The sequence below is a fragment of the Copadichromis virginalis genome, linkage group LG3 (genome assembly GCF_057382275.1).
Source record: "Copadichromis virginalis isolate Kocher_CV1m ecotype Utaka linkage group LG3, C_Virginalis_male_GT1.1, whole genome shotgun sequence".
Classification (NCBI taxonomy): Eukaryota; Metazoa; Chordata; class Actinopteri; order Cichliformes; family Cichlidae; genus Copadichromis; species Copadichromis virginalis.
This window is the reverse complement of record NC_140620.1, coordinates 46609164-46634815: the sequence shown is the minus strand read 5'-3', so window position 1 is coordinate 46634815 and position 25652 is coordinate 46609164. Positions and strand designations below refer to the sequence as shown.

At 41.0% G+C, this 25652-nt stretch overlaps 1 protein-coding gene across 9 annotated transcripts in view; it reads left to right on the top strand.

The window, feature by feature from the left end:
- Positions 1-25652, top strand: part of LOC146715020 (adhesion G protein-coupled receptor L3) — a 270499-nt gene that overhangs the window by 155259 nt on the left and 89588 nt on the right. For 8 of the 9 annotated variants that reach the window (XM_085451387.1, XM_085451384.1, XM_085451386.1 and 5 more), the window contains exons 6-8: positions 1408-1422; positions 4066-4866; positions 22597-22947. In XM_085451387.1, coding sequence (XP_085307513.1) covers positions 1408-1422; positions 4066-4866; positions 22597-22947 — 1167 coding nt within the window. The remainder of the gene's footprint in view (positions 1-1407; positions 1423-4065; positions 4867-22596; positions 22948-25652) is intronic. The other variant, XM_085451382.1, reaches the window with a different exon arrangement.

Below are 25652 nucleotides of genomic sequence, written 5' to 3'. Positions count from 1 at the left end.
ACTAATAAAACTCAAGTTTAATACTAACGTTGCTCTCTGTCTGCCGTGCAAATGGTAACGTGTTTGGAAATATGTCAATGTTTCAAGTGTGTGTCAATAAGAATGTGTTTATGCAGATTTAAATCTCGATCTCAGTCCAAGTGAAATCAATATCCAGCAAGTCATCCATTATAATAATCTAATAACAGTCGCACCAGTCATCATCTGCTGCATCCCATTGAATAAGGGGAGGTATCGTATACGGTAATCATCATTATTGTCATCAGTCTGTTCAGGTTATGAGTGTCTGATTATTAGTTTAGGAGCTAAATCAATGTGTGGTGTTTTGCAGTGGCTGAATTGTTGGACAGATTATTTTCTCTTTTCGCTTGAACAAACTTGAAAATGGTTAAAACATTTCTGAAGAATTCAGAAGTTTCTAATTATCATAACATTTTAAAAAGTCTACAATATGTAAACATTTTATATGACTGGAGAAAATTCAGTTGCATTTTATATAGTGCCAAAATACAGAAATCAAAGCTAAGAGAAGCTACTTAAGTTAAACAGAAATGCTGCACATTGTGCTGTATATGGAGAATTAGGTCAATTTAAGTAGATTAACATGGGTGAATGTTGGATTATTGGTTTTTAGTGTAGATTACTTAATGGAAATAAGAATAAATTTTCCTTTCTTGTGGTTTATTTCTAAAAACAAGTGTTTTCAAGTCACAGCGGATTGTTATACGTTATATTATTATTATTAATATTATTATTATTATTATTATTATTATTACAGGATTTTCATATTTATGCTGAAAAACTGTCATGGTGAATGAGAGGTGTATATGTGCAGGTAAATACGGGTATATATGGTTGATTTGTTGATAGTTGATGACGATGATGATGTGAAGTGAATGACCCTTTGCCTTGATTGTACTCCGGGAAGGGTTCTAGCCTAGGTCAGCATAACTAAGGGAGGGTCGGGGTCACCTGATCCTGCTCTAACTATAAGCTTTAAACAGAAGCATTAAGCTTAAACCTGCCATCTATAAATGACAATATGTTGAAATGTTTTTTAAGCCTTTTCTAAAAGCCCTGCCTCGTCTCATACATTCCCATCCCCACAGCGATGTCTCTGTTTTTTTGTTGCCGTGCAGGCGTCAGTGCAAAAGCCCAGAGCATGTTCTACAACAATTTCAGAGTTGATTAATCTGTCTTTTTCCAGCAGGCTCATATGAGGCGCAACGCTGTCTGCTTTCTAAAAAAACCAAAAAAAACAACTGACAATCAAATTTTGTGTGTCCCTCTGTTACTAACCCATGTTTCTCTTGGAGTGTCTGGAAAATAAAGACAGTGATCATGATGTTAACCTGTTCTTTGTATTTTTTCTTTCTTTCTCTCTCCCCTTCATGCCTAAAAAAATAGAAGTGGAACAAAAAGGTAACTAAATACCAACAACTTTTCTTTGTCTTTGTCACCTTGCATTTCCATTTGGGCACGCGCTTGCTATTTTCCGGTGACGGGCCGCTACGGCAACTTTTCGTAGGACCATTGTGTTGTTCGCTACTGTGGCTCAACATGCATTTCATGGGGAATATCTGGTTTTTCCATGAAACACCGTTAGGGAATTTCATGTACAGCAGCGTCCAAAATATTAATTAACCTTCCGACCCCGTGCCTTCACTTCTTGTTCATCAGCAGTATCAACCACACGGGTTCTGATATCCAAGCCATCGCAAACCTCCTCGCTGCTGAAATCTCATAACCCCGGCGTGTTTTTATTCCCTGTAATAACTGAAAATTCTTCCAGCTCTGCGTTATCAGCTGCATAATATTAAAGCAGAGGGCTATACAGGTTGATCAATAGCTTGTCCAGTAAGCTGTCAGCATTTTTCATTATACCTCTAACATGATGATGACTATAACCTTCAGGGACTAAAAAGAGTCAATACTAGGGATAAATCATAGCAGCTGTATTCTTACCTTATCAGCACTGTATGATGCTGCAAAACATATGCTAAAGCTACACTTGTGCCCCAGGAGCTTTGCACCGTGTTTGTAGTCTTACCTTTTAACACGACCTGGAGAATTTGTTCGTTGTCAGATGTTAACAATAAAGATGTATCGAAGCCAAACCGCAGAAATGGAATGAGTTTGGCTTTGATACCTGCGCCGCATTATCTTTTTGCACGATGCCATAAATATAAAGCCGGGTTCGAGTTAAAGAGTCGAGAGCTCTGCTGAAGTGGCCGAGGCAATGCATTTTTTTCGGTCTCGTTGTAGTCATTAGTTAGTGGCGTGTCGCGAAACCAAAAGCAACGAGAACGAGCAGCGAAGGTGAGTTACAAACGTTTTACCGATGTGACGGGCGGTGCTGTGGTAACGGTTGTGAAGTTCCCCATGAAAGCCATGTGAGCCTTTGTATCGCTCCTCTAATGTCTTCCATTCACTCCTCCATCGCTTGCATCCTTAAAAACAACAAAAAAGCATATTTTACAACCTCCATAGAGCCCAGTGTGCTGTCAGAACAAAGCTTGCCGACTCTGACCTTGTACCCCAGCGCATCTTGTGTTTCTCAACCATAGAAACGGCCCTCTTAGCGTTTAGCTGAGCACCGCTGAGATGTGTGCCGAGGCTGTATGTCAACAGGACGCATCTCGCCACATTTTCACCTGCAGGTAGACAACATGTTTAATCTTAGGAGATTACAAGGGAAAGAAGCCTCTGTGTTTTTTTTGTTTTTTTTTTCTTCCCTGTCTCTTCCTCGACGGAGCCCGCAGCTTTTACCTCTCAATGGATCCACGGCTAGAAGCTGTCAGCGCACTGTCAGGCTGCTATCCTGCTACAGCGGAGAGAGCCTTCTCGCACACATCGTTTTTATTTCTGATATTCGTCTGGAGCAAACCTGTTGAAAGTGGGGGAAGCTCTTAATTGTGCCTTCTTTTCTGCCTGTGTTTCTCCTTCGTCTGCTGTTTTAGCTTTCGTTGTTACATGTGTTATTGTTTGTACAATTTTAATTGCAGTATTAAACTCTTACGCTGTGTTGTTGTTGTAATTCTGTATGCAGATGCAATCTACTTAGAAAGAAAAGAAAATTATAATTGTCTCAGTCCACGATAATCCATAATGAACTAAAATTAGCTTTCCACCATTGACCCTCTCCAGCTGTATTGGCTTTATCAGATCTGACTACAAACCGGTTTACATATAATTAGTTTATTGTGTGTGGGGCTGTAAATCATGTCACGGGGCTGAAAAATGTCATGTAGGTGAAATAATGGACAGGCTATCATTACACAGATGATGTCACTTTAATTTGTTTTCTTTCTCCTAAATCTCTACCTTGGCCAATAATTGAACTGCAGCTATTTATCAAAAAATTTAGGTTGGGGGGGGGGGGGGTTGTGTCTTTAATGCTGTTTACTAAGAAGTGCCGCTGGGGTGCTTTAACCAAAGAGAAGAATGAAACCTATTTTCTTCCCTGGCACAGTATCTAATTGGATGTGAAAAGAAGCCATTGTGCAAAGTTTAACTGAAACTAAAGGGAACCAAAATGGTAATTTGTGTGTGTTTCTGTGGGCGAGTTAGTGGTGTTCGGGTAAGTTCCATCAGTGACTTCTGACTCGTTTCTGCTCTGCATTAAGTCAGCAGAGATAACCCTGACTTCATTTACTCTTCTCTCCCCCCAAACTCAAAGCCAGTTTATTCAGACAGATTGTAACTACCCGCCTCTGGGGTCCGGTAACTGTAGTCGAAGTATCATATGTAACAGCTGAAGACTACAGTAAGTAATTGAAAGCAAAGCAGTGCTCACTGCACTGGAGACACTGTTGGAAATAATGAAAAGGCTCATTGTGGGTTGGGTTTTTTTGTTATTGATTGTGTTCTGTTTAATTTTAGTAATAAAATCCAAATAATTCTAACTATCAGTGTTCTTCACGCAAATCTTTTTTTATCTGCTTTTCTTCTAAAACTGCCCATCTTAACACAGATTTCAACCTGTTCAATTTTGTCTCTGATTCGTCTGTCTAATACCTGCCAATGTAACTCTGTAATTGTCTTTCCCCATTTTTGGCTCCTCAGTATTCCTGTGCCCAGGGCTTCTGCGGAGGGTGTACCAGAGCGAGCATCTCTTTGAATCGGACCACCAGTCCGGAGCTTGGTGCAAAGACCCTCTTCAAGCTTCGGATAAGATCTACTACATGCCTTGGACACCCTACCGCACGGACACCTTGACCGAATACTCATCCAAAGAAGACTTTGTCGCTGGAAGGCCGACAACGACCTACAAGCTTCCGCATCGCGTTGACGGAACGGGCTTTGTGGTCTACGACGGGGCGCTCTTCTTCAACAAGGAGCGCACACGCAACATTGTCAAGTTTGACCTGCGAACTCGCATCAAGAGCGGCGAGGCCATCATAGCCAACGCCAACTACCACGACACGTCGCCGTACCGCTGGGGAGGGAAATCAGACATTGATTTGGCTGTTGACGAAAACGGCCTGTGGGTGATTTACGCGACCGAGCAGAACAACGGGCGGATTGTGATCAGCCAACTCAATCCCTACACACTGCGCGTTGAGGGGACCTGGGACACGGCGTATGACAAGCGTTCGGCATCCAACGCCTTCATGATTTGCGGAATCCTTTATGTGGTGAAGTCGGTGTATGAGGATGATGACAATGAAGCGACGGGAAACAAGATCGATTACATCTACAACACAGAACTCAGTAAAGACGGCTTCCTGGACATCCCTTTCCCCAACTCCTATCAGTACATTGCTGCTGTGGATTATAACCCCAGGGACAATCTGCTGTATGTTTGGAACAATTACCACGTTGTCAAGTACTCTCTTGATTTTGGAGCATTGGACAACAGGCTAGGTAAGACCAGCTTCTTTATTTTTCATATACATGAAATGGCACTGAAAGACTTGAAGGTGTAAGAGAATCTGAATGCATAGGAACATCACATGAGCAGTGGATTTGATTTGCACACATAGAATTTGAAATGAGGATCTCATTAAATTTGAATTGTTACTTTTTTTTCTGCAATGAAACAATGATGCAATTTCAGATGGCAGGCACGTAGCAGAATCCTAGCCTTCTGGCTAGGTGTCATTCCCAGTGTGTTTATCAATGTTTGACCAAAATTTGACCAGTGATTCCCAGCTTATTATTTTTTTTATCCACTACCCTTTCATTTTAAAAATAAGCCGTAAAAGCATTCTGATGTCAACGACTTTCAGACGTGCCCTCCTTTTCATGTGTCTGATTCCATCTGAATGAGTCACTTTTCCATAAAAGTCATGGCGGCTTCAGGTTGAACCTACTAACGTTTTTGTATTGCATTCACCGCTGAATGAAGTCACATTAATGGAAAGGCACGTACAAGACAAGTACTGCATATGTGTCTCATTCATTTATTCAGATCACTGAAAGATATGATTTTGAGAGCGTGCTAAACAGCAGAAACATGAAAAAAAATCTAATTAATTAATCTCGCAGAAATCTAAAGGAAGTCTTTTTTCAGACCCTGAGCTGTCACAGAATCACAGTTTATGAGCTGAACTTTAATAATCATCTTATTTTGTTACTACACTTTGCCTCCCTTCCCTTCTACAATAACCACATAGACTGTGTATCACTTGCGGTCATGTAGTACATAATATTGGATGAGCGACTATATGAGGAAGCTGAATGCAACAATGACCTGTCTGGGTTCATAATGAGCTCATTGCTATACGATCTGACATGCCTACCGGAATGTCAAACTGAATTTACATCAAGGGCCAGATGCACTCTACTTTGAACTTACTGTAAGAAAAGTAAATTTCTTTAAAATTTATTGGAATTTCCAACCCTTTAATTGTTTATCTGTTACTTAATTACTTTGGTGTAGCATGAATGACAATTCAAGCTTAAAATTGATGAAAATACAGTTAAAATGTCAAGATCTTTGAACTCCGTCCAGATTGGACTTGAGGTTGGGTTGATTCTGTCCCCCGGGCCTTATGTTTGACACCCCTACCCTGGGCGATGAGTGATTTTACTTTACTAATGACTCTTTTGATCTCACCCCAGCTATTTTTTAACTTTTTATTAGCGTGTTTGTTCTGGCTGACACTTTTTATGTGTTGCGTGAAGAACAGCTTGGCATGGCACGTCTTGTTTTTGTCGGATTTTGGTCAAACACTGATAAACATATGCATTTATACTTAAAGAGTGTGTGGGCTAGTGGCAATTGGCTGTGGGGTATGGTGCTCAGTGTATTTTGATTCGTCCCAAATTGGAAGCGAAGCACAGTTTAACACATGGCGACGTACTGCAGACAGATGACTATTAAAAACTGTGCCTAGCATAAATCTAAGCACCATTTTTAGCATTCATATGATGTGTTTTCTTTCATCACATGTAACAATAGGAGAAAAGATTTTTTAGGCACAGAAATAATAATTCTATTGTCTTAAATTCTCAGGCGCGTCGCACATTTTCCGTTTAACTCGAGAGTTTTTCCGCACATTCTTTAGCCACAGGCTTAGGGCTTTTATTCAGTCTGGCTGTTGACTTTGAAAAAGGAACAAGTGACTGCTCACATTAAACTTCCCAGAACTCTTTTGAAAAGTCTAATTTCTCCACTCCATTGTTCTTTTTATAAATTGGTGCTTGTTGGGAAGCATAAAACGGAGAAAAAGAACCTGTTTTGACACACCAAGGTAATTCTTTGCGCTATCTCATCAACAGCTCCAGTCAAAAATGTCACAAGTTATTTGACTGTGAAATCCTTACTCCTGCTTTCTCTATGGAGCTTTATTCTACCTGCCGCTTGCCAGTTTAATTTATTTTCTTTAGCTGGCTGCTACTTTTCTCAAAAATTTTTTTTTTTTTTTTTTTTACACATCGAGTCACGCTCCAGCACACCCTGTAATGCATTCATTCTTTCAGTGGCCGTACTTACAGCGTTCACTTTTGACGATGCATGACTGTCCAAAATGTAATATGTCGTAGTTAAGGACCTTAGAGTGGTGTTATGTGCTTTTTATATTAGATGGTTCGGCGTTTATACGCAGTGGTCACACATTTCTGTCATGTAGAAACTTGCAAGTGCAAAGTCTCAGCAGCAGACTTCCAGTGAGAAGTGTTTGATTGTGTTATTGGCTGCTGTTGCAGAACAGGCTGCCCTCCAAAGAGTCTGCTGCATAAATATAGATAGTAAAATGTTGCATTAAGTGAATGGATGGAGTTGCAGAGCAAATATAAACGTCAGATAAACAGACTGATCGAGGAATGAAAGAGTGATTGAATGGGCTCCAGAGTAAGGAAGGATACAGACTTAATCTGAATAAAGCACTGGCTGTTAGCTTCCACACGGTTGTCTCTCACGAGTAGCCTAATTTTAAGATGGCAGGAGAGTCACAACCACATTGTTTGAATCAGCATCGGCGTACCACTTCACTGCACACAAATTAGTCTGTACTCGCAGCTGTATTGCATTGTTTCTTCCATTAATTTGCTAGTCCGGTGAGGATGCGCAAAGAGGAAACCTGGAAACATCTGTCAGAGAAAAGCACAACGATGAACCAGCTGAGAAAGTGTGGAAAATGAGGATATGATTCCTTTTGATGCAACAATGTGAGTTGTTTTTAAGCTAAAAAGAAATGCTAAGTGTTAGTTGTAGTTCATTCTGAGTCATTGTTGTCATTCAGCGAGCCCAGAACAAATGATTCGATGAACCACAGAACACTAGAGAGTCAAAAGCCGATGTAGTCTCTTCCTTTTCCTGCAAACATGAGCTTCTGAAATTTGATCCAGTGTCATGATCACAGTGCCTGTTAGCGCTTACAGAAAGGTGTCATTCTCTGATCGCACTAACACAAGCTCATTTCCACTTGTGCTTCCACTTCCACGAGCATGCCTGACCTGCCACAGCAGTGGAGCATGGTACATGGGCAACAGAGCAGCAGATACATGGCCAGACCCACAGCTGGGGCTCCATTGCCGTATGCCCAGGGTACAGCACATGTTACGGGGGGAGTAGGTTGGGGCAGGGGGATGATGACTGGAATTGCCAAAACCACATTACAACCTTAAAAAATGTGTCCAATTTAAAAAAATCTACAAATTAGGTTGGATGTGCACACTGGCTGTGAGCTTCACTTAATTGTCCACTTGCAGCCTCCTCAACAAGCCGACCAGTATTTTGATCCAGACAGGATGTTTTTAAAGACAGATGATCCATGCACAAGTGTGCTCGTCTGATAATTAATTTCATTAACTTGCAGTAGAAAGTGTAGCTTTTAGTAGGCAGATATAAAAGCTCTGTTATCACTTTTCATGATCGCATTCAATGCTGATTATGTGAGGACAGCTGAAATAAATTTGCTGTGTTAATATTTTTAAAGCATAAATGAAAATAAAGCTTGAGGACAACACTACATGAATGGTTAGTAAGCATGCATGCAAGCATGAACTTAAAAAAAAAAACATGGTGGTAAATGGAAAATATTACAAAGGCCAAAGCAACCTCTCTAGAGCATGTTGATCTGACAGTAGCTGACTCTCAACTATCCATCAGCCAGCGCTTCAAATTCACCTTTTGTAGTGTTTTTCACCACCTCCATCACTTTGCGATTCAGCTCAATCATCTCCTTCACTGAGGACAGACTTCACGGGATTGTTTTAGGACTACGAAGATATCCGCCCAGCAAGTTGAGGAGCTGCATGAAATTAGTATCAACGCTGTTAGTTGAAGACCAGGCAGCCAAAAGAAAAAAAAAAAAAAGAAATCCTTGAAAAAATTGATGTTCCAATGAAACCAAATATGTCCCATCACATGGACAATTTTCTTACTGAAGGACTGCCACGGGTAACAACTGAAAACAATTACTCCTTCTCTCAACTGCTTTATGTTTACTGTCATTGGTTCTCATCCAACAAAGTGCTAATGAATAACCCTGAAACAGATCCTGAAATGGTTCATTTGGAAATATACCAGTTTTTAGGTTTGTACCTTGCTTAGAAAATACCAAATCAAACATATTTTAACTAACAGTTTCAACTAGTACGACCCATCTCAGCTGGACTTTACGCTAATCAGCAAAGGTAATTATGCTAACATGCTAAACGACATGTTAGCATATTATTCACTTAAAAAAGACCTCCTTTAGATAAACAAACACGATAACTAATTATCGTTTGTATTTTGATGCTACTGTGTTCTCACTATGTACTGGAGTGTATACTGGGGTTAAATATATTTAACCTCGCTCCTGATTTTTAGCACTGCATGTAGCGCAAACAACAGTCAAGTCAAAAACGGACTTTTACTTTGCGGGTTTTCATCCAACGCAGTAGAGACAACAGAAATGACACTGTGTAGTTCTGTTCTAACTATTCATTAAGTCACTAAGGATCACTGTTTCAAAGAGAAGACTGCCATTAATTAAATAAAAGAACAATAAAGTAGATTCAGAGCATCAGAAGACACACAAAAGCTGATGTTGGAATTCGGTGTAATGAATTGTGCATTTGTTGGCTTTACAATTTGTTGGCTTTACATTCTTGAATGAACAGATCAACCCTAACTTGACCGCAATTCCCTGCGTCATTTAAAACATGCGACCCAAGATGCTGTAGAACAGGTTACAGAGCTGAGTCATTGTCACATATTTATTGACTCTCAAGCTACAAATTTCTGAGCAGATCTCAGTAAATGTAATAAAGTTGCTTCATTTACCGTCTGTAACTTTGCAAATTGTGGGTAAAAGAGAGGCAGCGCACTGCAAACAGTGCTCCGCAGGAAATCAGAAAATATCCATTATCAAAGCAGACTGTTTTCTTACTCTCGCAGCAACGTTAAGTGGGGGTGAAATTTAAATCTGGCATGTTATGCTATTTGTATTTTTATGTTTAGTTTGATCACCTGTCTGTGAAGAGGAATATATGAGATTATTATGCATATTAATTTAATTTAAAAAACACATTGAAATGTTCTTGTAAACTGTGGTTATGATTAAGTTTTGGAATCTTCTAGTCGTAATTAATAGTTCATAATTATTCTATAAACATTACATTGATGTAATAAATATTCTAACAGCTTTCAGAATATATAAGATCCCTCTAGTTCATGATTTACTACCGTGCCGGGAAAAAACAACAAACAATAAAAGGACCCCTCTTGACAAATGATACCCTGCCTCTGATTGTAATACTAAATTCTTAAGTCATTACAACAGTTTAAAACAATGAGACATGTATATAACCTCAAAAGCTTTAAAAATAGTGCCCCTGCTAGCAAACTAGCTAGCTAGCTAATTGAGAAGCTAGCTAGCTAGCTAAATATCCCTCTCAAAATTGTCTGTTGATTGTTGATCCCTCTCAAAATTGTCTGATCTTCCCTTATGCTGCCATCTTGAAATATATACAGCTGTTCACAATACTATTTTTTTTAACCTTTTTTTCTTTTTATATGTTCTTAAATACACTTATGTAAGCCTAAACATGGAAGCACGTGATTTCCTTTTGCAGTATGTGTCTTGATCTTAGCGATGAATATTTTTGCGTAGCTCGCTTCCAATGAAGTTATCTCCACAATGACGGTATCAGTTACAAAACTATAAAGCTTTTTTCCTGACAAACTTAGCTGTGGAAAGGACTTTCTCCAGGCCTCGACTTTACCAGACTAACCTCTGTGCTGTCTGCCACAGTGAGCATGAGGCGCTCGCTGCATTAACTCCACAGGACAGGAAAGGCAAGGGCAGCCACATGAGAAAATTTGCCTCAGCCTCTCTCACCTGCTGCTGCTGTCTGTAGCAGTAACATACCATCCATAAGTTAATATTCCAAGCTGCTTCCACAGCCTTTTTATGCCGGCGTAACACCAAGACTCTGAGAGATTTCTATGTTTAGCCTCACATCATTGATTAAACATTATAATTAGAGGTGGGAATCACCATACATCCCACGATACGATATTTTCACAATACTTAACGCACGATACGATATTATTGCAATTTTTTTAAATATTTTGCGATATTCAGATTCTGTACAGAAAGGTAAACTTTATCAATATTCATTTTATCTAATATCAAAGTCTCACACTCAGTCTTTCTCTCATTTAAGTCAGTTTTATTGTTGACAAACTGAACGGTTTGTATTACAGTCTAGTCCAACTTAATTGAATGCAACCATCTGGTACAATTATAGCTATTCTGAACTATGCAATTTATGAAAACTATGCAGCCCATTCAGCAACTGAAGAATTTGAAAGTAAATTAAAACAAAAAATAATTTTACATTAAATAAAAAAGTTTTAAACATAATTAAAATAAAACGTCTTAAATTAAAATAAGTAAACTGTCATGTTTATTGCTGCCAAAAATAAGTTAAACACATTTGGACAGTGAAGGAATGTCAGGATTCTTGCTCAGAAAAAGGATCAACATGCTCTGAAGTCAGAGCACAAAAACCTTTTTTGTAACAAAATATCGATTTCTGCTGTCCCTGTATCGATACATTATTAGCAAACAAAATATCACGATACTACACGGTATCGATTTTTTCCCCCACCCCTAATTATAATGGTGTGTTTGTTGTGAATGGCTTTAATTATGCCTGATTATGACACTTTACAGAAATCAGCAGTGCCTCTGTGGTCTTTGATTCATCTTGCCGTTTTAGTCAAACACCCTCTCATGTCTGCGTGTGTCGCTGCGTGAGTGACTGTTTTCATCGACTCATGATTGGTGCATTTGATGTGGCACAGTTGGTGTCATGGATACATTCATTGTCTGACAATCTTGTAATTCTGCCACATGTTGCCATCTGGCCCAGGCACAACGCCAGCCCTGCTGGCCTGGAGAGAGTCAGCAGACGTGACACCCCGACCTTCATGCCGAAACAGCCAATGTTTTGGACGTTCGGGCCATCTTGGCTCTATTTGGAAGAGCCTGACACATGCTAAATTGATTAAGACTGTCTAAGCAGTAAATGCAGGCTAGCAAAGTCGCTGCAGATAATGTGAGTGTGACTCAGTGTGCTTTTAAAGGCAACAAACTGTTGTCCTTTCTGTTCCACTGCTCATGTGCTTGGCTTAGAATAACTGTCATCACTTTTTTCTGCTTTTTTTTTGACAAGCTATTATATAGATTCACCCTGCATTTGTCATATATCATCATAGTTTTTTTTTATCCTTACAATGCTTTGAGAAATATAATGCTGAGCAATTCAAACCAAATGCTACCGTTCCATAAAAATGCAGCCTTTTGCTTGCTGAATGAAGCCCTTTTTGATGTTGGGGCTTAGGAATGTAGGCTACATGCTTATTTGCAGGCGAGGCACTTATCACATGCCCGGTGCACCTCTCGCAGAGGGCAATTTTCTTCGAGGGAAAGTGCAAGGTTTAGGATTATAGTCGAAAATGATTTTTCTAACACGTGTACGCAAATCTGTGCACCCAACCCTGATGTTGCACATACACAAACTTATGCACAAATTCTTCTAGCAAACCCTTTAATGCCGCAACACAATGGCCTTCTGTTAGTAATGCAGCTTTAGATTTTTTTTGCACTGAGAGAGCGAGCTCGTTGTCGTTGTTTAAGAGATGTTTTTGGATGTTTCACAGCAGGGCTAAAAACAAATTGTGATATATTAGCAAATATAATTGCTGTGCCCATTTTTCTGAGACTGAATTAGGGGAGACCTTTGAGCAGGTATGCCCATGTTTCAGGTAGTTTACAATGTGCCATGTGCTCATACCCTCTCTGTGATACCCTAATATATATCATATGCGTCTCTCCTCCTGACTGGTCATCCATCACTGGCCTTGGCGGCTCTGCCTTGATCCAGAAATCATACACAGATCACCTGTGTAGTGAGAGAGGTGGCAGGCAATCCCTCAATTAAGGCCAACAACCAATCCATCTCTCCTGACGTTTGCAGAAATGGGAAAAAAAAACATAAAGTCACAGTCAAAGTTCTTTTCAAGACAAATATTTGTGATTTCTCGCATTGTTTGTAGTGTATGCATTTGGGTGTTTTAGTTCCGGGATCTTTTCCACCACATCTCGTCTTTTATAACTCCTCATGTGTGATTTTATGTGAGTATGTGTGTGGAAGCTGGTTTCTCTAGAGCCCCCCAAAATTGCCACAGTAAATTTAACAGGCTTGGTAAGCTCGGTGGCCCACAAGCTCAAAGTGATTTATTTTGGCCAATCAACAGAGTAAATCTGATTGGAGGCTTCTAAAGCATCTTTAACTCTCTTTATCACCAGTGTCAGATTGGCCGTATCCATTTGGCCCTTTCTGCTGTTGGTTGACGGTATTTTGAGAAGCTTTGCTCTTTTTCTTTTTCTTTGGCAAACGGTGGGACCTTGGAGGAGCGTGCTTTTCCTTTAGTGATTTCGCAATTCCCTCTGCGCGTGTCCTCGCACCTTACTTTTTCCTCTTTCTGCCTTCCCTGATATGTTTGACGATGTTTGGCTGTGTCACTAGCCACTAGAGACTCAAGGTTTGGCTCTAAGGATAAAAACTCATTCCAGCATTCGTCCTTGTAGCTTGATGCTAAATATTGGGTTTCTGTACACTGTGAGTTTGAATGCAACCCTATCACAGCTTTGTCTTTCATACTGTAGACATGTAGACTTGGAACAGATTTGCATACTTCTTATTACCACGCTTCACTGGTAGGGCGAATTGAGCGCCTTTTCGAGATGTGAAAATATAAATGTAGAGATTAAATTCAGAAGATCCTGTTTTGCAAATGCACAAAAGCTACGTTCACATTAGGCTAAAACACTGCTTGTTTACTGCACAGCTGTGGCTAATTCATCCTTCAGTACTTCAGGATAGCGCATTTGCAGGCAGACTTAGCTCATATCTCTTCTGTCATTTACCTCAAACACAGTGAGTGTCTCTCCGGGCCCGTGTCCATGTGTGCATACATATCAGCCCGGTGCATACGCTTCTCCCAGCACTATGTGACCTCCATCGATGCCCTCTCAAGTCCTGGGAAGAGAGCTCGGGAATGAGAAATTAATTGCCAAACAATGCATGGCTCCCATCCATTATGGTTCTCATCATGTCAGATGATATCGAAGCATTACCGGATGTCTGGCTGCATAATTTACTGCACCTCCTCCCCACCAACACCCACAGCAGCAGCAGCAGCAGCCCCGCACCCACAGCCCCAGTTACACTCCCTGATGGATTTGTAGGCTTGTCTCAAAAGGTTCCATTTAATGGCAGGACGACTTTCATCATAATTATCATCATTTTATTTTCAACCCATTCCCCTCAACTCATGAGGACGTGTAGCATTTCAGTGGGATTGTATGACATAAACATTAGGGAAATGAGTGAATAAAGCCGTGAAAGTAATGGCTACTGATGTTGTGTTATGAAAGAGATGCTACTGCTTTTATTATTTTTCTCTGCATAGATGAAAAAAAAATGTCCCAAGATAAAATTTTACATTATGATTCTGATTTATGATCGCTTAGCTGTTGTCTGAATGAGTGAACAAGCCAGTTCTCTTTGCTATATCAGGTTAGAGCCACATTGGGATGTAATCTCTTCATTTTACATTAAACATTTTGTCTTACATTTAGAAACATCAATTAAATGTGCTTAAAGTGAAGCTAAAGAGTCATAAAGTTTATTTCTTTTGAGCCTGCTAGCATGACATGCAGCATTGATGTATGTTGACTTTTATGACTATCAATTTAGTTCAATATCCATTTCTACAGAGAAGCTGCAGAAAGCTGATTCAAACTTGTTGGACTTGTCTGAAATTAGAAGTTTGGTTTTTTTTGTCTAGAGTTGATGAAAATATCCGGTTGTTCAGTCTGACGTCACTAGCCGTGTCTGGGTCTAAACTCCGCTGCAGGTCCATATATCAAACGATCACTATGGGATTACTGAGAGTTGAAAAACTGTCTAAAGTCTTTCATCTTTAATAAAATGATCAGCGTTCTGCTCTACCAGGTGTAACAATTGAGTTTAACATCCAGGCATCCATGAAAACGGAATTTATGACATTTAACGGAGTTAGAAGTTAGCAGGGAGTTAGCTCGCTAGCTTCTATCTAAATACAATATAGCATGTCCTGACTGTGGGGTTTTGGAAACAAATTAAAACGTACAGCTCTGTTATCACTTCCAGCATAAATGAAGACAGAAAACTAAACAGCAGTGACGTTTGTAGGGTTACTGAAGTTGGGCTAGCTGGTATATAATGATGTGCTACGTGACCGCTAGCGACACAGCTATGTTAGCATAATATAAACAAGCTAACTTTTTTTCCACTCGATAAAAGTTAATGTGAGTGTTCTCGGTGGTCAGGAACAAATGTAATCGCATGGCAGGATGCTGTAAAAGGACCAAACTTCAGCCAGGAGAACAACTGAGATAATCCATCCACAATACGAGGTTAGTCATTCATATACTGCTGCATGGGCTGGGCTGTAGTTACATCCTAAGGTTTTACAAACTGAGCTTAAATAAATGATTAGCGGTAATAAAAGCCGAGGGAGGTCAACAGTGATCACTGACTGTTTTAGGAGCTTTTTGAGATCAAATAGAAGAAAATACATAACATTAAACATGTTAACAACACAAAAGCCATATTAAACGCAGACTACTTTAGACCCGGAAGTAGGATTCGTCGCGTCATCACTGAACAACCGGATTGACACCTTGCTCTGTACGATGAAGCTTGCTAGCTTTGCGTAAGCCCTGCTAACGGGGGGAAGCAACAGGTGTGACTCTCTCCTTGAAGGAAAATTAAATTTAAGCACTTTTTAAAGCTTCCTAGACAAAAAAAAATCATATCATATTAAATCTTCTGCAAGTAATCAAGGGGCTAACTAGCAAGCTCTGCAGTTTAAGCGAGCTACATAGCAAATTTTTAACCTATCTTGCTCAAAGACGAATGCACTTATGCCACAGTGAGGTATCCATGGTCCTCTGTCTGACCACCCACAAGTCTGTGGTCACAGTTAGTCAGACTTTAATTATAGTTAATCACCAAATGGGTTTTCACCCAAATTATGCTCAAGCTCACATTTGTTATTCTCAGTAGATTTCAGTTCTCATTACTTTGTGCAATAAAACCAACCAACGACAAGAAAACTCGCTTTTTTCCACAAATTACAATTAGCTACTATTAGCTACTCTGTTAAGCTAATGAACTGTTAAGAGCCACCATGTTCTGGTTTGTCTTGATGCATGCTTCCCAAACAAGACTGCAGTCTTATGCATTGCTTCAAACAGGAGAAACAAATAATCAGACTTTTAAATTGCAAGTATATCACACGGGAATGTTAACATTTTTTTCTTGTTTTGTTCAACAGATTAATTGGAACTGATTAAAAATGTCGTGTACACTACCTCATTTCCTTGAAGAATCCAAAAGCTTTGCCTTCAACATGGTACCCAACAATGTCCAACTTGGGTGGACATCACAGCCACACTGTAATTTGCTCAAAAAGATCTTCTCACTTTTACTTTATACCTCCTATTTCTACAAAACAGTGCTGATGTCATAAAAAAAAAGTAAGACGCAGACGAATTTACAACGTGAAAGCAGCGCTCTCAGATCAAACATCCAAATGACAGAAGTATCATTATGGCCTGCTAACAACCTTGATCGTGGATTCTGGCTTCACGTACGATTCAGTCTAAAAATATAGCAGCTCACAGAAATCTCATTTCACACGCTTTAAACAAACTTGAAGAAAGTTAATGGGTGACATCACACATAGACTGTCCAAAATTTACTACAGCCCGGCTGAAGATGTAACGCATAAGGGTTCAAATGCTAAAATTAGGAGGTAATTGGGGTCAGCGCGAGGCTGGAAGTGTCACTCTACTGGCTGATGCTCGTTTCATTTTTACCCCCAAAAGCCCTTTCCAGCTCTTTTGATCTCGAGTCTGCAGAAGTTTCTCCGAGACGCAAGTCTGCTCACGGTGCGGAAAGGCACGTCACATGAACCGGATCCATTTCATAATAGCATAGCAGGTTTTTTTCCTGGAGCAAAGTAGAGCGGGCTTATCTAATTGTGGGAGCCACGAGCCCTGGGATACAGAAAGAGAGGCTAATTAGTTAGAAATGAATGCTTTGAAATGAAGCACAAAGCTCTATGTGTGGTGGAAACAGGCTTCACACGTTCGGCGTGGGGCGGGGGGGCAACAGAAGCGAGGTGTAAATGATGAGTGCAGCTTGCGTTTCAGTGAGAGTAGAAGTCAGAGTGCCCACAGAAGTTCGCTACTATCCTATGAATGAAAAGGTGGCTGGTGGTGCACGAACATTCGGGACGTTCAGGAGCCCTCAAGCTTAGAAAGCAGGAGCAGCTCGTAGCTCTTATTCTTTTTAATCAACTTTGCAATGCCTTTGAGAACACATCGAAGCTTAAATATACAGAAGAGGAATCACTTTGAGGTTTGATGTCATTTTATTGAAGTCGAAGAGGACGCTGAAGTGCCTGCTTTGTTTCATGAATCGAGAGGTTGCTGGCATTGGAACATACTTATGGCCTTATTCCCGAGGAATCTTTGCGGTATTCCGCATCATTATAATGTGGAATCTTTTCATACAAAGATCGCTGTATAAAATATCTGGGTAATAAAAGAGTTACTCCAGTTTATTAAGAGACTCAAACCAAAATGTGACAAGCCCTTCATATCGTCCCGTAAGGTCACAGAGTAGTTCCTCGGGGCATACCAAAGACCTGCTCGCATCGTTTTCCCCCCCTCTCGCTCTCTTGTTGTCACTTTGAATCGAATGGGGAAGCTGGCGAAAGCAAAACAAAATGTCCTTGTGTTGTCTCCAAGGCGATAGTGCCTGCAGACTGTGGCTGCTGTCTGCTGCTGCTGGCTTTTCTCTTTTTTTCTCCTGTGCTCATCGCATGGAAAAGATATTTAAGTTTGCTCAAGGACACTTTCTTCTCTTTCATATGTGTGTGTGTGTGTGTGTGTGTGTGTGTGTGTGTGTGTGTGTGTGTGCAGGCATATTTAACATGCAGTATGTAGACAGGACATTCTGAAAAATAATTTGACGGTGGACTCAACGGGATCAAATGGAAGAATGGAATTACATTCCAGACGAGGTTCCCAGTGACTTTAAATTAACCTCATGCCGTGATGGTTATATCCTCCAGTCATATTTCTCTGTCGTATCACCGGCAGCATTCAGGGAGGTGGCACGATGAGTTTTATCATCACTATTCTAAAAGAAATAGTAAACTAAAGAGATCTTATGGCCTCTGACTTCGAGAAGCAGTTGGCGTTTTTCAGTTTTTTGGCAGTGTTTGTTGACAAAATATTCAGAAGGCTATTGCACACGACATAAAATTTGTCATTTCTCCATTTTCATTTGTGTACGCGGGTTTAGCGTCTAAGCAGAGTCGTGCAGCACAACATCCTTTATGCTTAAAGCGTGAATTTCACCCCATCGGCTACTTACTCGGAAAGATTTTCACAGATTCAACTTACAGCAGACAAATAGCTACAATCTCATTTTCAAAACAAGCTGTCCTCCGAAATGAATAACATTAGTCTGGGAGATGAGTGTGCCAGAACCATCTATAAGAAGTAACACCAAAAAGCTACTAACATAAAATATAGAGAGGTTGTATTTTGGGGGGTAATCTTTACCTTGGAAAGAAAGTCAGTACATCACCTCCTTTTACGCTGTGTATAAAGAGAATAGTTTACAGGGGAAATCTGACCGAATCTCACAGTCGTGCAGTCTTTTAAATTAGTTGTCGTTATTTATTGATGAGCTTTGAACCTCTTTTGCTATCAGTGCTAACACTCCTGTAGTGTTTTACTTACAAATCTATGTATGCATTAGAGGCCAGCTGATTTATCGGCAGATTGATGTTATTAAATCTGATCAAACATTAGCTATTCAGGCATTTGTAAAGGCCAGCACTGCAACTTTGCTGTTGGCAACTTGTATTTGGAGTGCGACAAACACAACACCTTGATTATCTAAGTCAGCAGTCCCCAACATTTTTTGCGCCACTTAACGGTTTATGTCCGACAATATTTTCATGGACCGGCCTTTAAGGTGTCGCGGATAAATATAACAAAATAAAACCAGTACCGGTACCAGAGAAAAGAAGATTTATGCATAACACATGGGAAAAGACCCAGGGAAACTGAATTAACGATAAAAACAATTAAAAAAATAAAGATATAAAAACCGATAAAAAACATGAAAACCATAAATTTCACACCCGAGCATCAACTTTCGCGGCCCGGTACCAAACAGCCCGGGGGACCGCTAATCTAAGTAGTTGGGGAGAACGTAACCAGTAAATAAATAACCACATCTAGCAACTGTTTGGTAAATCTGTATTTGGTGTGGCTGAAATAAAAATTATAAATCAAATCAAATCAAATCACTTTTATTGTCACATCACATGTGCAGGCACACTGGCACAGCACATGCGAGTGAAATTCTTGTGTGCGAGCCCCACAAGCAACAGAGATGTGCAAACACAACAACACAAACGAGCAAAATGAAATATATAATATAATATATAATGAAAATATCATCCGATATCACCAAATATCTGTATCGTCTGAAAAATCCTATATCGTTCAGGGTCTAGTATGCATGCACGTTTTTGGAGGTGGTACAGAATATTCCTATTCCTTTTCCCAATTGCCTATTCAGTCTGGTTCTTACCAAGCAACATGAGCCCAACATAACATTGGATAGCCTCCAGCACACCTGCGACCCTGAATGAGATAAGCAGAAAAATTAGATGAATGGAACAGCATAATTAAATCCTGCCATCACATACTTAATACCACTTTGTTTTCATGTGAGAACTGTACAGGCTTTTCAGGGTTTCGGCGCTAGCATCTAATGATTTAAAGCATTAGCTATGTGTGTCTTTTATATACAGTCTATTACCAACAGGAGCTTTAGCCCTCTTGAGTGCACTAAAACAAATAATGGATCAATTTATTGCTGATTACATTCATTTTTTTTTTAATTCTAGCATGAGTCATACGAGGAAGAATGTACTCCTCTGTATATTTACTCAGCAAAGAATTACCTCATTATCCGTTTACAGTAGTGTGCTTACATTAGTCTGCATTTATAGGTGTCTAAGCAAAAAACACGCCCTCAGCAAAATCCCTCACGGTCACAATCACTTCAGTATCAGCATTCCTGACCAGTACAATCATCCCCTTATCCTAACAGGCCCCTCAGCACACCTGTTTAGCCACCGGCTTATCTTCGCCGGCGCACTGTGACCTTTGCTGACCCCCATATGAGCTGTGAATATCCATGATCAGATTCCCATCAGGTGCTCTAATGGTTTTTCTTTTACAACACGCAGTTTTAGCACCTCCAGCTGATTTCAGTTATCCTGAGATTGATTGTGCTTCCCCTTTTCCAGGGTTTGGCGTATCGTATACGAGGTCATTTCTTCTCAAATACAGATATGAATACGCGTAAATGAGTTATCTCATAAATAATGAAATAAATAGACTGGTGGTGCCCTTGAAGATATTTCTTCGTCCCATTTCCACGATGATCGCAGCTGAAGGCTGCTGCGGAGCAGATTGATGACGCCGGTTAATAGGGGATGTAGGATCTAAATGGGGATGTCTTGGTCGGCTGGTGGAAATGCTAAATAAGTATTTGAGCATTCGTGTGGTTTCTTTAAAGCCCTGTTGACGGGTGGCAGTGTCAGTTTATGATGCTGACGAGGGCTGGCGTGTGTGCTGGGCTTATTTTAAGCGCTTGCACCCATATCCACTTCTGTGACAGCCTGCTGTTTGAAATGTTTGTGTTTCCCACTTACCACTGTTGTCTGCTACGTGCGCTAATTTGTGTTGTTTTTGTTTTTTCCTGCCTGCGATAGAAATTTGGAAGTTGTAAAAGCTGCATTATCGGGTAGTCGGGAGTAAATAGGCTCTGCGTGCCTTTAGTTCACATTGCAGCTCAATGAGGTTCTTGTTATAGTTCCGCTTTACTGATGGAGTACCTCCACAGGAGTGTCCAAGGTACCTGCAGATCTTGAAAACACAACAAACTCTTTTGTTAGCGGGAGAAGACAAATACTCAATCAGTCTGGAACTCTCGCCGCGGCGGCAAACTATTTAATCAACCGTGGCTGTCGTCGAACGCTGTTAAACGTTAAATGCATTGACTGCTGATAGAAGTCGGTTGTCATTACAGCCTCCGGGGGCTTCTGCGTCCCCAACAGCGGTGCTAATTTATGCTGTCTTATTTTGCTCCTACCAAATTTACCATACAGAGAAATTGTCCGATTGTAAATTGAATCAGAGGGAATTGCGTTTCGAGGAGGATGGGAGGGAGTGAGGGGGTGTCTGTTATCTGAGCTCTCTGGGACGCGTGACGTCCATTACGTGTGCCAACCTAAAATCAACCCTCATTACATTTTGTTTTGCTCTCCTTTCATACAGAGATTAGTACCATTTGTCACTTCTGTCATCTTGATTGTATCTTTGCATTAGTCGGAAACGACAAATGTCACAAATTGCATTTTTTTTCTTTTTGCTGAGGTCCAAATTGTGTGGGTGTGTGTGAGAGAGAGAGGGAGAGCACTCTCATTTGTTTAAAGAGTCTACAGCAAGCTTTCTTCTTTCGAATCGCTTTCAGTAATAGGATCACGACATACAGAAATGTCAGGGTAGCAAAAATAGCACTGTATAAAGAATAATACAGATTATACATATTATTAAAATAGAGTAAAAATATTCCATTGGGCATATTTTTGTAGACTAAAGCCAAGCTTTGGAAAATGCATTATGAAGCATGGCCTCCCCATGTGTCCTCTGACCTTCTCTGGCTTAATCGAGTCCACGCATTCATAAAAAGCCTGTAGCTAAATTAATTTGGGACCTCTATTTTCCAATCAGGGGCCCAAGGGAAAGCTTCTAAAAGGGACAGGATGGATGAGAAGATGGCGTGATTGATGACAGGGAGTCAAAGAGCGGTATGTGCTTTTGAGTAGGAGGAAGAGGATTACCGAGCCGGTGTGCGAGCACATCTCGGTGCACGCCGGTGTTATGATAGCCTTTGTCCCCCAACAGCTCAGGCAAACAGCGTCATTAGCAAAAACCTCCTGGAGTGTAACCGCAGGGAAGACTCGCATGCAGGAAACAGGTATTTCAGTTTGTCCCGGCTGACCTCGAAATAGCACGGAGCTACAAAACCCGGGTATTGACTCGCAGAGATATGCCCTCGTCAACAGCCGCATTTAGACTACACAGCTGGAAGTTTGTGTAGTGTGTGTAAGCTTAGCCGACGGGGGTCTAGAACTAGACCAAACGCACACCCGTGTAAGTCACACCTGCCAGTTCCAGTTGATCCTCTTTGAACTGTTTTCTTTCAACTGACACATGGAGAAGGAGGAAAGAATAAACCCGCATGCATACACTCAGGCTTGTTTTTTTTTTCTACCTGCACCAAAATAAATTTTCTCTCAGCGACACAGACGGAGTAAAAAAAATTATTAAAAATTAAATTAAAAGCAAAATTATTTGCTTTCAAGTTTCTTAAATTTTTTTTTTACATTTGAATTCATCGGCTCACTTTGTCGTCCCCTTTCTCTTTGTCGTTTCCTAGAAACGTCCTCCTCGATAATGGTGTACATGGATACCACGACCACAACAACGAGGACCTCCACCAGACCTCCTGTTACCACGACAACCACGACATCCAGGACCACCACCACCAAGGTGCCCGCCACGACGCCTTTGGTGGTCCAGTCGCCACGAACCACATCGGCAGTGGTGGAACCGTACCAGACGGTTTTGGAAGATTTGGAGCAAGAAGATGTCAACGCGGCCCCGGCCACCGCTAAGCTACCAAATCTTAGGGTGGAGTACTGCAGTCCACTGGTGATGATGGACGTGTCCTGGCCGAGGACGAAGCAGGGAACGTTAGCCAAGATGCCCTGTCCACCTGGATCATTAGGTATTTATATTTATTTATTTTGTCCTGTCTCACTTTACTGGCCGCAGCAGATGGATGTCTAGTTCTGCTTGAGGTTTCTTCCTGTTAAAGGAGGGTTTTTCTTTCCCACTGTCGCCAACTGCTTGCTCATTGAGGAGAATGTAATTGCTGGGCTAAAGTGCCTTGAGACGGCTGTTGTTGTGAATTGATACTGTACAGTTAAATAAAATTGTATTGAATTGAATTGAAGGAAAAGTTAGAGCAGGACTAAGACATGAGCATGTATGGATAGAGCCAGGAACATCTTGTTGCTAGGGGAAAGTGTATATTCCCTGACTAGCTAGCAAGTGGTTGCTGGACTTTGCTAGCTGTTGCTAGGTGAAAAAACGGTTGCAAAGAGGGTGCTGCACCAACACCCTGTTAGTGAGTGTTTGCAAACTAAATCAGCCACAAAGTAACCATGTGGATGGAGTGAAACTTGAAAAAGTTGTCTCATCACTGAAACCAACCAATTTCAAAAGGTGCAACTCTTATTTTGAAGGTGAACGACTCCTTTTCAAGTGGTTGCAGAGTTACTGCAGACAAGTTGCCAACTTTTATGCAAACAATGTGTGACTGCAGCAGTCTTATAGCAACCAAAGCAATCTCAAGGAGGTTTCAGTGCAGCATGCTACTTTGCAACTAATTTTTCTAGCAACCTCTGACAACCACTGTCAATACACATTTTTCCCCAGTTACTAGGTTACATGGGGTCAATGGCAGGTCTTTACACCTGAGTGGGGGCTAAGGTAGTGTATTATCGTCCCAATAAACTCAGAGATAAAAAAGTAGTAGCAGCAACTGTAATTACCCATGATATTCAATCTAGACTTCCATAACAAGCCTACCTACGCACAGATAAAATTGAACTTCACGGAAAGAAGGTTCTGGTCAGTGGCCGTCCGCTGCTCCGAGTACTTGGACATGGGTTAAATATAGAGAATTAGTTTCACTACAGGGATCAATAAAAAGATATCCTTCCAGGCTGAATTCCTTTACAGTTGCTCGGTACAAATAACATAAGTTATCCCGTGCAGTGTAGGTGATGACATTTTTAGTGCACTCACTTTTAAGGTCTTTCCCCGGAGAAGAGATTTAATTATCTGGTGAAGCTGTTGGCTTGTACGCTGTTTCTGTTGTTGTCGTTGTCATCTTTTCTGTTGTGGATGCTGTAGCATTTGGAACTATTCTCCCAGATCTCTTCATTTTCTTTGGTCAAAACCAGGAAAATAGGTTTGCACGTGCCTCACGCACCTCAGATGGGCGTATGATTTATTCATTGCGTTTCCTGCCGCTTACATAATGCCAGTGACATTACGTCAAATAACGACCTGCAGTTGACCTAATCACTCCCTGCAAATCTCAAAGATTCCCATGTTTAGAGCTGAAAGCGCTCTCCTGATGAGATACGTGGATGTGCTTTCTTTGCTTCTCGTCTGTGTGAGGATGTCAGCTCTCTCCTTAGGAGACATAGTCTACTGTGAGCCTCTTTGCCTTGATGTTGTCACCGTGTGTGTTTTGTTTATGTTTACACTCCCCCTGCAGCACTCATTCTCTCGCCTCCTGTCCTCCTAACTCACTCTCTCCTCCTGACTCACTGATGCACGGCTAAAGATAGCTTAGCATCGCATCTGTGTGGAAACTGGTAACCGGCACGGCGCACGGCCATATTTACTTCTTGTCTCTCAGGGCGCAATTCATGTAATTAATTAGCGGCTAAACACGTTTGCGTTCGGCTCTTTTGAAAGGGCTGCTGCGCTTCATTTGTCAGGCATCGGGCCTTTGTTTGTGCGTGTCTCGTTCGAGCCCCGTCGCCGTATCGATACTAAGAGAATGGAGGCCTGAGTACATCGAGATTAAATCAACGTTGGCCGGCTTTTGATATAAAAGCTTTACCTCAGGAAGTAAAAACTCGGGGGGAGCACTTCATATTTAAATGGAACCTGGCTATGATCAAATTATTTTTTAAGGCCAATCCTCTCGTAATACACGGATGAAGATTATAGTCCATCCATCCATTTTCCATCCAGAGTTCAGGGCCAATCTGTAGCAGGGCCAGATTATGGTAGGAGAAATTAAAGGGGTTACCTACTACATTCATACAGTTGTTGCATCAGCAAAATAACTCAGTGTTAATAATAAATGATTAAAACATAAAACAAAAGCTGTCATGCTTTATTTTATACATAGTAGAGTGACATCATAGCCCCCAAATCCTGCTCGAATGCTGGAAAAAGTCTGTTCGTTTCATCAATCAGCACCGAGATTCAGGCCCACACATTTACATACAGTCTTCATTACTGGGTAACACCAGCACCCATCGAGACCTCACTAACAGGCATCACATGGCAAGATAAGAGGCACACATACCCCACCTCCTCTCAGCGCTACTCTTCAAAGCCATTGCACTTCAGACGGCACTGCCAAGCAATACACAACTGTGCGAGCTTCCTCTGCCACTCGTTGAAAGTTCCTCGAGCTCCTCTTCCATGTACCATCACTTCGCCCGCTGTCATCCCCCAGCATTCCTCCGACTCCCTCTTCTTTCTCCCTCTGTCTTTTATGCCCCTTTGCCTCTAAATATAGGCAGAAATACAGAGTCCCTTATCTTATAAACCCATCAAACGTACAGCTGTCCAAGGTGGACCGGGGAAGGAAATTATATGTCAGTCAAAAGTTCTATCTGT